Below are 13450 nucleotides of genomic sequence, written 5' to 3'. Positions count from 1 at the left end.
TTCCGTGCTCTTCTACCCTCTTGCTCAATTAATACAATTTCGTCAACTGGAAAATAGTTTTAAATGTGGGAGCTTCTTTGTCCTGCATTTCAAACTGTTTATCACTAATAGACTGCCTTTAGGCTCTTTCCTTCAGTAAAATACGGGAATAGCAAAATTATCTACTTCCAGATGTATATGCTTATGTTCCAGTTAAAAACACTTCAGAAATTGTGAGAATTAGAGAGGGGCAGTGTCTTTGTTAGCAAAAGACAGATGCCCCAGAAAACAAGCAAATATTACTCTTTCTTAAAATTCTGTAAAGCTGGATTACAACTGGGCAGGTTAGGAGATGGTAGCTCAGCAATTCACCTCCAAAGCAAGTTTCAGGATCCTAAGACAAGGCTAGAAGAGCAATCTCCTGTGCACATGTCCCAGCCCAGAGATTGAGCCAACATCTTCATCTACCTTTCAAGACTCAACTCACTGTGAGATTTAGAGGTCACAGAATAAATGATGGTTGTTTTTAGCTTTTTAAGAACTAAGTGTAAGAGATTGATGTCAGGTTGTTTTTGTGTGCGTGTTACATTATTAGATGAGAAAGGCTGTGAGAGTTGAGCATGGCAGCTTTGCAAATAAGGCTCCAGCTACCACAGTGCTCAGTTTTATGACTGAAGATGGATGAGGTCTTGCTAGGAAGGAATATATGTTAATCCTAGTCATGTTTCAAAGATATGCATATTTGCATTTGCAGATTCATCATTCATTACCCTCCTAGGGGATTAGTATAACTGCTATGTTGTATCATTTTTTTCTTGTGTCTTCACTTAGAGAATTTATTTTGCCCAGCCTTTTTCTTTTAATGGAACATTTCATTCTCATTTATTCTGAAGCTGCTGATTATCCTTAGTTACTATTTCTTGATTCAGTTCATTTCTTTGCTCACCATTAGCAACTGCAGCAGAAGTAGGCAGAGGTGGAAGAGGAGTAAAGCTAAAACACGCCGCTGTTCACTAGCAACTCCAATTAAAGTATGTGGAGGGCTGGGTAGGCAGGCAGGTTGTAACTGAGTTACTATGTTTTAATTTGTTGGTAATTTCCTTGACTAAATGAGAGTTAGTGATACATTATTTTATAGACCAAATAATGCTGAAATGGATATCGGTTGATATTTTTAAATGACATTTGCGTTCCATTTGCTGCAAATTGACTTAGTTAGATTGACCATTTTCTTTCATTTTTCTATTGCGCTTGCTTTGCCATCACCTAGATTTCTTGGCTCTTACACTAGCTATGACTACTTGAAAAGGAGCATCAAGTGGTAAGACTGGCATTAATGTGAGGCTGTTACATAAGGTGTCCCTCACTGTGTCATTGGCATTATGTGCACTTTCAGATTTTAATGTCATCCTCAAATGTTTAGTCTAAATGTATGAAAGCAGGATAACAGCATAGTTTTAAAGCTAATATGAAACTAGACTTCTTAATGAAAGTCTTCTATGAAAATGAACATGCATTTGAAACATATTTGTTATTGTTTGTGCACATAAAGTCAGTGCAGCTTTTGCACTCTGCAGTAAGGTTTAAATGGCAATGTTGCAATTATGGGTCTATTTAAAAGGTTTCTTTTATGTGAATTTTTTGTATTATATATTAAAAATTGGATATCTGAAAAAGTTATCATACATGGCACAATTTGACTTAAATGAGCCTTGTAAAATAAAGCAATATCTGCTATTCTAGCAATCATTCAACAAAAAATGGATCTGGTAAATCAAGAGCAAATTTTAAAGTAAAAGATGTCCAAATTTGTTAAGGGTTACTGGAACACAGCTGTATGCCCATTCCTTTATATACTGTCTATGGCTGCTTTTGGGCTGTAAGAGCCGAGTTTAAATAGTGTGACAAAGACCGTATGGCCCAAAAAGCCAAAAATATTTACCATCTGGCCATTCACTGGAAAAGGTTGCCAGCCCCTGGTCTATGACATCATTTTTATAGTGCTCTGAGTATGTCAGACGCTAAGTCATTGTACATTGAATACAAAATCAGAAGTGGGCCTAAAGAAGATTTGTGTCAAGATGTATCCTTCAAAATATTTGCAAGACCTTTTTAAATCTACCAACCATTATTTTTGTAAATAACACAGATATTAGAAGTATACCCAAAATTTCATCTGCCTTTTGGTTGCCGTCTTCTGGGTGTTTTACTAATAATCTTAGAGTATCTGTGCTGTCTTGATATGCCTTGTGCTGATAAATGGTTGAATTTATTTGTAGATTTTGGTAGTGTAGCTATTCATACTCTTAAGAATAAATTGTGAAAATTCTAGATTTTTTTTTTAACTTACGTATACTTGGAGGAATGAGAACTTTATTATGAGAACTTATTAGTAAATGCGAGACCATTTTTTAGTTATTGGCATTTTCTTCGTTTTTTAACAGGGGGAAGCCTCCTGAAGCTGATGCTCTGGATAGATCTTTTGCTGAGAAACGTTATGACCCAATCCAGGCCACTCCCCCTCCTCCTCCATTGCCCTCTCAGTACATCCAGCCATCTCAGCCTGTCACCAGCTCTTCTCTCCACATGCATTCTAAGGGAGCACATGGTGAAGGTAAGAAGTTCAGAAGTTGACATTATAATTATAACATAGTAATACTTATGAAATCAAATTCTTACAGTTTCTAAGCAAAACATTTTTTACGTGAAAACACATACATAAAACCTTTGGGATGGGAACAGTGAAAACTAAGAATTTTGTTAAAAGTGTATTTCCTGCTTTTGACTATGACAATTATATTGGACAAGCCTTTCAGCTAAATAGATTTTCAGCTGTTTTATTAACATAGCTCTATTTTACACAAGTCTCCAAATCTTCAGGAAGAAGTATTTGTTTAGCATATGTCTAAATTTAAATATTTGAATGGTGGTTTGTGAAAATTATTATGTTCCATCTTCACACATGAACATAGGAAAGTCATAAAGTTTCACATAAAATGTATCCCATACTACTTTGCCTTTTGCATTTACATTCCTTGATAATACCTCAGCAAGGTAGATAACATATAGCTCCAGATTATTCATTTTTAATAGCTATGTAATATTTTACCCTATGAATATAACACTATCCATTCTCCTGTTGACAGACGTATGCTAGTGCAAACAGTAATTCTCTATTGTTTACATAGGAGTTAAATTCCAAGGTATGTAAGTCTTCAACCAGACAAGTTGTAGTTCTGGATTGACATTATTTTACTTTAAGGTTTTCTTCACACACCATCATGCCTGCAGCTAAAGACAGTTTTAATTCTTACTTTCCTATCTTTATTCCTTTTATTGCTTTTTCTTGTCTTATTGCATTGGCTGGGACTTCCAGTAAAATGTTGAATAGAAGCAGTGAAAACAGACATCATTTGCTAGTTCCCTATCTTAACAAGAAAGGAAAATTTCACCATTACTATGTTAGCTGTAGGTTTTTTGTGGATGCCCTTTATCATGTTTAGGAAGTTCTCTCTATTCCTAACGTGCTGAAAGCATTTTGTCTAATGTTTTTTCTACATATATTAAGATGATGATGTGAGTTTTCTTCTTTATTCTCTTAATGTGGTTAATTGTATTGCTATGTTCGTGAAGCATTTGGATCAATAATTTTCTTGTAATGTCCTTATCTGGTTTTGGTTTCAAGGTTGTGCTAATTTCATAAAAGAGTTAGGACATGTTCCATTTTCCTGTTTTCTGGAACAGGATATTATTATTTTTAATTATTTCACAGAATTCAGTTGGTATTGTTTTACACCACCTCCAGCAGTGCATGGAAATTCCTGTTGTTCCACATCTTCACCAATATTTGGCATTATCAGACTTTTCAGTTTTGCCATTATAATGGCATGAAATGGTATATAGTGCTTTTTGTTTGTTTCTGTTTTACATTTTCCTAATGAATAGTGAGGTTGAGTACCTTATTGTATGATTAACAGGCATTTAAGTTTTAACTTATGTTTTTGCCTGTTTGTGACTTTTCCCATCTTTCTGTTAGGTTGAGTTTTTCTTATAGATGTATAGGTGTTCTTTACAGGTTTTGGATGCTCATTCTTTATCAGTTACACATTTTGTAAATATCTTCGCCCAGTATGTGGCTTTTCCTTTGACTTTGATTATGCTGCGTTATGAATTACAGATTTTTTTTTAATGTAGTCAGATTTGTCATTGACCTTGACTCTATCGCAGCAGTGTACACTAAAACCACATGTGTCCATGCTCGCTGCCTTCTGGTCCCTCAGCATCACACACAGCCTCCAGGGTCCAAGAGGCATCCACTGAATGTGCAACCTAAACTGGGTCTTAACTCCAGCACCAGGACAAGTTAAGCTGGGAGAGACATCAGAGGTGCTGATATATGTTTGTTTTTCAGGTAATTCAGTATCATTGGATTTTGAGAGTTCTTTAGTGTCCAAACCAGACCCACCTCCATCTCAAAATAAGCCAGCAACTTTCAGACCAACAAACCGAGAAGATACTGCTCAGCCTACTTTCTATCCCCAGAAAAGTTTCCCAGATAAAGCTCCAATTAATGGAGCTGAACAGACTCAGAAATCGGTCACCCCAGCATACAATCGATTCACACCAAAACCATATACAAGTTCTGCTCGACCATTTGAACGCAAGTTTGAAAGTCCTAAATTCAATCACAATCTTCTGCCAAGTGAAACTGCACATAAACCTGACCTGTCGTCAAAAGCCCCCACTTCTCCAAAAACTCTTATGAAAGCACACAGTTCAGCACAGCCTCCTGAGTTTGACAGTGGAGTTGAAACTTACTCCATCCATGCAGATAAGCCTAAATATCAAGTTAATAACATCAGCACAGTGCCTAAAGCTATTCCTGTGAGGTAAGATTTTTGCCTTTGTTTAAAACATTGGCCCTGTGATTTGTCTTAAGTGAGTTTGAGGTAGTTTGTATGATTTGAAACTTGAAATGATAATTTTAATTCTACCTTTTACCGAACAGAGTGCTGTTGTAATGAATGCCATTACGTAGAAGGTCCTCCAGGAGATACAAAATATTAATGAAATAATAAAGCTAGCAATCATGTATGGTCAATAGGTATTGTTATTATCCCTGTCTTACCAAGAACTGAGGTTGAGGGACAGCAGTTTGCCCAGGTTCACACAGCTAGGGGGAGGTGAGCCTTCATTCAGCCCCTGGTTATCTTACCTGAGAACCCCCACTCTTAACCAGCCATGGTTTCCCATAACCTCCTAATCTTCTGTGGTGAGCTGCATTTGGAGAGTATCTCAAAAACATAAGTATATATGTCCACTACTTGTTCAGCAATGCTGCTAAAAGAAAATAAAAGATATAACCTCAAAATGGCCATTAAAAAGCAGCAGTTAGTAGTAAGATGGCTGAGCAAAGGAAACAATTAAGCCCACCTGGAGCCACTCTTTTCTGTCTTATTAAATAGTGATTGATGAGACCCACTCTGGCCACACAGGAGCTCATCTCAACCTCCTAAGTCCAGTTACGTTTTCAAGCCACCCATGAAGTGGAAGCATGTGCAGGCAGAACCAAGGGCTAGGAACGCCACCTACAGTCTGCTTCCCAAGAGGAAGGGTGGTTGTGTCAGTTTGCTGCCCTTCTGTCTCTGTGCGCTTCACAAGTGTTCAGGGATGGGCACAGCGGGCTCATCCTGCACAGGGGCTACATGATGTTACTGCCTTGGGCGAAGGGCTCTGTTCCCTTGTAGTTGTGCCACAGGACTCCATCCCTGCTGCTCCATTCATGCCAGAATGAAGCACAGCTACCCTCCATATGCTTTGTTGGTCTATCTCTTTTTTAAGTCCTGTTTCAAAACTTTACTTCAAGAAGTCTTGATAGCCTCCATTTTTGAAGCATTTACTGATTCCAGATCCCCTTTGCCTTTAGTATTCTCTGTGTTCTAAGTTAAGCTACTGTCTCTCTCTCATGGATGTTCGAGATCTACTCATACCAAAGTCTTTACCTTGGGGAAGCTTGGAAACAGTCTTTGACAGCATGGGCGTTTGGTACTCAGGAAGTACTAAGAAACAGCCATACATGTGCACACCTAAAATTCTAGGGGGATTTTATCAAGCCTAAGATGCCATCAGTTGTAAGATGCACAATTGTTTTATGTATCACTAAGGGGGAAAAAAGGTGCTACAATTAAACTTTGACCATCAGGTTTTTTTTTTGTTTTTTAATAAGTACATTCTAAGATGATGTTGGGGCGGGGCGGGGGCGGGGCCAACTCCCTGGTCCAGTTCCTCGCCTCCCATCTCAGGATCCCGGGGTTGCAGTAGGCTGTGGTTGGGGCCGAGGCCCCTGGTTCACCATCTCAGGCCCACTGGGGGCTTGATTAAAATGTACTTCTTAAAACCTGTAGTGGTTTGGTGAGTCAGGGTATCAGGTTTTGTACATTCAGATTTCAAAATCAATAATGAAGGTAACTTGACCGATTACCTTCAGAAATGTAGTTGGTTTCTCCAAGAAGACTATGCTCTTAGTTATTCCTGAGTCAGTCTATCACTAAAAACTTACCTCGTTAAAGTAAGTAACTTTTTGATTGTATGGAGAAATTAAAATAAAATTAAACCAACTATTACAATAGTGATAAAAGGAAAGCTTCTGTATGTTACTAGGAATTTACTCATTAGCCATTTCTGAACTCTCAGTCCTTCAGCTGTGGAAGAGGATGAAGACGAGGATGGTCATACTGTGGTGGCCACAGCCCGAGGCATATTTAACAGCAATGGTGGGGTATTGAGTTCCATAGAAACTGGCGTTAGTATAATTATCCCACAAGGAGCTATTCCTGAAGGAATTGAGCAGGAAATCTATTTCAAGGTTTGCCGAGACAACAGCATCCTCCCACCTTTAGATAAAGAGAAAGGTAAATGTGTTTATTTTTCTGCTTAGTTTTAATAACCTAAGAGTTGCCCTGTGTGCACTTCAAAGCTTGTAGTGCTCAGCTGAGGGGATAATCTAGTTCCCTCTCTCCTGTGTCTCCCCACTGGGCCAATCACAGCATGTTCCTTCCATTCAGTTGAGCACTGAGGAGGGAATGTCCGGGGGATGGCGTCATGGGCATGCAGCAGGTGGCCCATGGTAAGGTATGCTTTACTTTCGGTGTGAAATCAAAAGTAATGGCAGCAAAAGAAAAAAAAGAACACAAAAAATAAAATAGAAAAAATAAATTAATGGCCTGGTATAATTTTTTTGGCATCTGGCTGCTATGGGAATCCAAACCCTTGACCTTGGTGTTGTTATACCATGCTCTAACCAGCTGAGCTAACTGGCCAGCTGATATGTACAATTGTTTCAACAGTTTAGAAAGAAAAAAAAAAAATCAATACAGGAATTGGAGATTATTTTTTGATACTGAAACAAAGCAATTAAATTTTTTTTGTTCTTAGTTTATTTAAAGGCTCTTATATACATAGAGACTTTATATACAATTAAAGCCATACAAAATAATTTAAGAAATAAAAAGAAAACAAAAGACAAAATAAACAAAAAGGTATAAAAATAAGACCCAAAAAAGTGGTGGCCTGTGACAGGCTGTGGGGGCATCTCTCACACGTGATAGCCAGGCAGTTTTGGCAGACCTAACCAAATTGTCTTTGAATCAGTCAGTCCTTCCATCTCTAGAGATGGGTTAGATAACACCCACTCAGAAAGGCTTTGCTCTGCCTGTCACCTGATATAGAACGTAAGCTTCTTGGGGCAAGTGCTATCTTAACTCATCACCCCAGTACCTAGCACTAGTAAACGTTCAATGGAGTGAATGAAATGTCCTTACAGGATATTAAGTGTGTTTCTGAGTTTCTTAAGGAACCTAAAAATGCTGTTATTTTCATAATCTTCCTGGATCTATCAGGATGATATTATGATGAACTTTCTTTTAGCACCCTTTAGCAGTTCTTGACTTCCACTAAATATATTACTTTAGCTTACTTTCTTATGTTTTGACAGAATACTAACATCTGACTCTGTTCTTTTATTCTGTTTTGAAGACCAATAGGATTGACTTATTGGCCCAGCATGAGTCCCTTAAACCAAGTTTGTAGTAAATAAAATATTAAAAATGGAAGATACGAGTAACATTTATAAGAAGTACATTGGAATATATTTTATACTATAGACCCATACAATTGAATGCAGTAGCCACTAGCTATATGTGGCTACTTTGAATTGAAAGGTGCTGGAAATATAAAATACACACCAATTTCAGAGAATTAGTTTATTGGTTACTTGTTGAAATACCGTTTTGGTTAATAAAACTGATGTCACCTGTTTCTTTTTACTTTCTAATGTGGCTGCTAAAAAATTTTAAATTACATGTATGTCTGTTATATTTTTCTTGGTCAGTGCTGCTGTAGAGAACTAACCCTATTTGGCTTTAAAGCATATAATTCGAAGGGGGGTGAGGAGAACTGTGGTTCTAGAAGGAAGACTTCCATCTAACCTCTCCACGCGTCCCCTTCCCTGACTCCAGGTGAAACACTACTGAGTCCTTTAGTGATGTGTGGGCCCCATGGCCTCAAGTTCCTGAAGCCTGTGGAGCTGCGCTTACCACACTGTGCGTCTATGACTCCTGACGGTTGGTCTTTTGCTCTAAAATCATCCGACTCCTCGTCGGGTATGCTGTCTTCACTCTGTCCTTTGGGGGCTTTGGGTACTGTCATTGATTAATATTTGGGCTGATGATGCTACCCATGCTGTTTGTTAGCAAATCTCTACCTCTGTTCCTGTGGCCTTGTAGGCATCACCAGTGTTTACAAATTTATTTGTGGTGCATATATTGTAAATGAATATGGAAAGGTAAAGAAGTTTCTGCCTTTTAAAAATTGGTGATTTCGGGCCGAGCCCGTGGTGCACTCGGGAGAGTGCGGCGCAGGGAGCGCAGCGACGCTCCCGCTGCGGGTTCGGATACTATATAGGAATGGCCGGTGCACTCACTGGCTGAGTACTGGTCACGAAAAAGACAAAAAAAATAAAAAAATAAAAATTGGTGATTTGGCCAAAGGTTGACTATTTCTCTGTGTCAAAATTTTCAGGATGTAATGGGAGAATTGTTCTTGTCCTACACACATAGGCATTTTTATCTCACTAAAATGATTTGATTCCTTTATGTAATTATTTCTATTTTTGGTTACTGTTTTTCAGTTTCTTAATCTACAAAGTATATATACCAGAGAAACTTAAAAGAAAAAGATCTTCCACTGTGATCACACTTGGCCATGGTTTTTCAATGTAAAACTCTAAATACTTTCTACTATATACTATTTTTAAATGACTTTTTGCTTTTAAGATCATAATTTCAAAGTTTTCATTGCATTTTCACATTTCTCACTTCCTTGAGTGACTTAAGTCAGTTACCAGTTGGAACTTACTTTATTTTTGATGTAGATCACTTTAAGAGAACCTGATATAGAAAAAGAATATAAAATCCTGCTTCTAAATTTTTGATAAACAGAAATCTGCTCATCTAATTTTAGTTTGGTAAAGTATGAAATAGAGGTTTATGGTATAAAGATAATACTAGGAGTATACTTTATTATTACTCTAGAGAGGAAATTATATGTAGCTTTGTATTTCCTCATATTTACAAGTGCTGCATTTTCTGGAAAAAATCAGTAAATTAATTTTAACACACTTGATACTAAAGCTGTTTTCTCAGGGACTTCACTGAGAAAGTTTATTAGCCTAGTTTGAATTAGTGAATCAACATTAATAAAACTGCATTTAAAGTGTGTGTTCTGAAAGGCAGTATGAGATCTGACTGTCCTCTAGACCAAATTAGGATGGGGTTCCTTAAAACAATTGTCTACTGTTACTTACTTACTTGCTTTATAAGTGATCTTTTTCCAGATATTATATGAAGCATAAATGATTTCCACATTTGTTGTTTCAGTGTTTACACCATAGAATATAAGTTTTGTTGAGACTGAAACAACTTACTTTTCTGTGTTAAATTTGAGTATATTCACCCAGAAAATAAATGAATGGCTTTAGAATACTTGCTACTTAAATTTCTGTTCAAAAATCAATGTAGATTTTAATAAGTACTGACTTAATCCCAATAAAAACTAGATTAGAAAGAAACTCAAACCTAAAGATATTTTTTATTTACTTCCAAAGAGTTGTCATAACCCTATTTCATTGCCTGATCAGTTTGTTCTCTACAGTATTACATAAGCACGCGCGCGTGCGTGCGTGCGTGTGTGTGTGTGTGTGTCTCTGCGAAATTTAAATCACTGTCTTCTAAACTGCTGATCCCATCGTGAAATGCCATTGACTCCAGGTATTGCTTAGGTAATGTTTACTGTAGGCAGGATTCTCAGTTGGCACTGTTGACATTTTGACCAAATAATTATTGTTTGTAGGGGCTATCCTGTGCCTTGTGGGATGTTTAACAGTTTCCCTGGCCTCTACCCCCTAGATGCCAGTTGTGACAAGGAAAAGCGTCTCCAGACACTGCACCATCACGGGCACAATTGCTCCTAGTCGAGAGCTGTTGCTGTAAGGGAAGCACAAATTAGCAGTTTTGACTATCAACTTATTTGAATCTCATGGAGACATAACAGTCGTCCCATCCTTCTTCACATTTAGTATCCCCTTAGCGCTCGCTGCAAATTTAAAAACTCGAATGCCCAAGATCTACCTCAGACTTACACAGTCAGTGAGTTTTTGAAGCTCCACGAATGATGTTGTGTACAGTCAGAATCCGGGCTTAGCAGCTCTGCTGCAGTCTTGATGATTTTTTTTTTTTTTTTTTTTTTTTTTGGTAAGAGGGAGTAGGATCTTCAGGAACCAGATTCTGCAGAATTTGGGGGTTTCATTTGTTAGTCTATAGTTGAGTGTAAGAAATGGGTTCTCATACTCAACTCAAATGGGTGATCATATAATTATTGTCCAAACTTTAGAAAGTAAAAGAAAGGTGCTGTTAAGAGCTATGTGGACTTGGAGGCAAACTGGGACTGTCCCAGGCATATGGTTGCCCTAGCTTTTATTCATTTTTTGAAAAGGCCAATGAACTTGGTAACATAATAAAAGAAAAAGAAGTCTGAAACAGCTTTCAAATTGTTAAGAGGCCAGCAAGCTGCATTGAAATATAGCATGAAGAGTTTTGATACAAGTCCAGCATGTTCAAGAAATAGAAGAAAATTATGTCTAAATAAATAGTTTATATTTGCTCTTTAATTTCAAAGCATTATGGACAGCAGTTTAGCCAACTGTAAATGACATCAACTTCTTTTTCTCTCATAGGTGATCCTAAAACCTGGCAAAACAAGTGTCTTCCTGGAGATCCAAATTATCTTGTTGGAGCAAACTGTGTTTCTGTCCTGATTGACCACTTTTAATTCTTAAAATATACAAACTTGATTAAATAATGTGAAACTGGGTTAAACTTACTAAATCTAAATGGAACCACTCTGTCAAGTATTATACTTTTCTTAGAATTGATACTACAATTTGTTAGTATTAAGTATTTGCTTGAACTGATGAACATTAGTGAGCATGCCCCTGAACCATGGTCAGAAAACATGCTACATACTGCGTGTTTGTGATTGAGGAGCTATTGGTATTGGCTAGAGGTTCAAAGATATTTTGCTTGTAATTTTTGTACTTTTTTATGGTCACTGCTTAACTTCATATATTGATTTCCGTTAAGTACCAGCCAGTAAATGGGGGTGCATTTGAGTTCTGTTCTTTCCAAAGTACACTCTTTGAAACTTTATTATGGCCCTGGCCTAGCATACACATTTTATTTTATTATGCATGAGGTAATATGCACACATTTTAAAAATGCACCTGGAATATATAACCAGTGTAGTGGATGTGTGCAGCAAATGTGCAGCAGGGGAATTTATATCTTGGGGTGGGGGGCGGTCAAGTGAAGACAATTGCTTACTGTATATGGAAACACATTTTTCTTATGGAAGGACACCAAAGCATGTGAGACTGGTTCCATGGCCTCTCTGGATCTATAAATTAACCATATCACCACAGACATACTAACCAGCAGGAATGCCTTACCCTCATGTTTTTAATTCTTAGCTCATTCTCGCTGTGTATTACTAAGTTTTTATGGCTTTGTGCACATCTAGATACTGTATCATGAAAAAGATTGAGTAAATTGTGGATTTGGTGGTTTCAGAAATCTATAATCACCCAGAAGAAAATAATGGTGTGATTCTGGGGGTTTTGTTTTTGTTTTTGAACAAGGGGCAGTGGTTTTGTTCTTTTTGGCTATGCACTTGAAAATTTTGATGTTTTAAGTAAGGATGCTTGTACATAATGCGTGCATACCACATTTGTTCTTGGTTTGTAAATTAACTTTTATAAACTTTACCTTTTTTATACATAAACAAAACCAAGTTTCTAAAAGCTACCTTTGTATTCTCTCCTGTACCTCTTGAGCCTTGAACTTTGACCTCTGCAGCAATAAAGCAGCGTTTATATGACACACACAAGGTCATTTTTTTAAAGAAAAAGAATGCACAGAGTTGTTACATTTTTAAGTGCTGCATTTAAAAGATACAGTTATCAGAATTCTCTAGTTTGATTAAATTCTTGCAAAGTATCCCTACTGTAATTTGTGATACAATGCTGTGCCCTAAAGTGTATTTTTTTACTAATAGACAATTTATTATGGCACATCAGCACGATTTCTGTTTAGATAATACACCACTACATTCTGTTAATCATTAGGTGTGACAGTTTCTTTTTGTGGTTATTAAAAACCTCAAATTTCTAAATCTGCAAAATAAAACTTTTTAAAATAAAATGCTGGTATGGTTGGTCTGTTTGCCCACTGTTCTAGTTTCATGCACCATTATAATCCTGTTTTAAAATCCTGCACACTAATCCTCGTCACCCAACTTTGCCTGTTGTCTCTTCAGATTTGGTGCTGCACATGCATAATCTGTTCCCCATGACCAGTGTGTACTGCTGTGTGGGCAGTGGTGGTCAGAAGGGCTTCAGATTGAAGCTGGTCAGTGAAACCCTGAGACAGTAGGAAAAAGAGGCAGGCAGACTGAAGACTTTTTTATTCTTTCTACTGCATGTATAAACATACATACATTTATGTGTGTGTTCATTAAGACCAGTTTGTATGTGGCTTTATTCTCCAGAAACATAACATGGGGTAAATGTCACTATGTTTGGGGAAGAAAATGGTTTTTAATGGCTATATATAGCCCATTGTGGTTAATGTATTTATTTAACTGCCACTCCAAATGACATTTAGGTTGTTGCTGTTGTGTTTTAGAACATCTTTGTAGATCTAGTCCATGTTTGTGGATTTATTTTGTTTCGTCTTTTTTTTAATCAAGGTATGATTTACATACAATAAGTTACCCTTTTTAAAAGTGTGTAGTTCTCCAAATTTTGATAAATACATACTGTCATGACCATTACTACAATTACTATATTTCTTTATCCCCA

At 37.1% G+C, this 13450-nt stretch overlaps 1 protein-coding gene across 2 annotated transcripts in view; it reads left to right on the top strand.

The window, feature by feature from the left end:
* TJP1 (tight junction protein 1) overlaps nucleotides 1-12762 on the top strand; it is a 252751-nt gene extending 239989 nt beyond the window's left edge. For both annotated transcript variants that reach the window (XM_063091981.1, XM_063091982.1), the window contains 5 exons: nucleotides 2424-2593; nucleotides 4391-4868; nucleotides 6673-6890; nucleotides 8496-8639; nucleotides 11270-12762. In XM_063091981.1, the coding sequence (XP_062948051.1) occupies nucleotides 2424-2593; nucleotides 4391-4868; nucleotides 6673-6890; nucleotides 8496-8639; nucleotides 11270-11364 (1105 nt within the window). In that variant the 3' untranslated portion in view covers nucleotides 11365-12762. The remainder of the gene's footprint in view (nucleotides 1-2423; nucleotides 2594-4390; nucleotides 4869-6672; nucleotides 6891-8495; nucleotides 8640-11269) is intronic.
* Nucleotides 12763-13450: the final 688 nt, after the last annotated feature.

This window comes from Cynocephalus volans, chromosome 3, assembly GCF_027409185.1.
Source record: "Cynocephalus volans isolate mCynVol1 chromosome 3, mCynVol1.pri, whole genome shotgun sequence".
In the NCBI taxonomy this organism is placed as follows: Eukaryota; Metazoa; Chordata; class Mammalia; order Dermoptera; family Cynocephalidae; genus Cynocephalus; species Cynocephalus volans.
The sequence above is the reverse complement of the archived record's forward strand: the minus strand, read 5'-3'. Positions and strand labels throughout refer to the sequence as shown.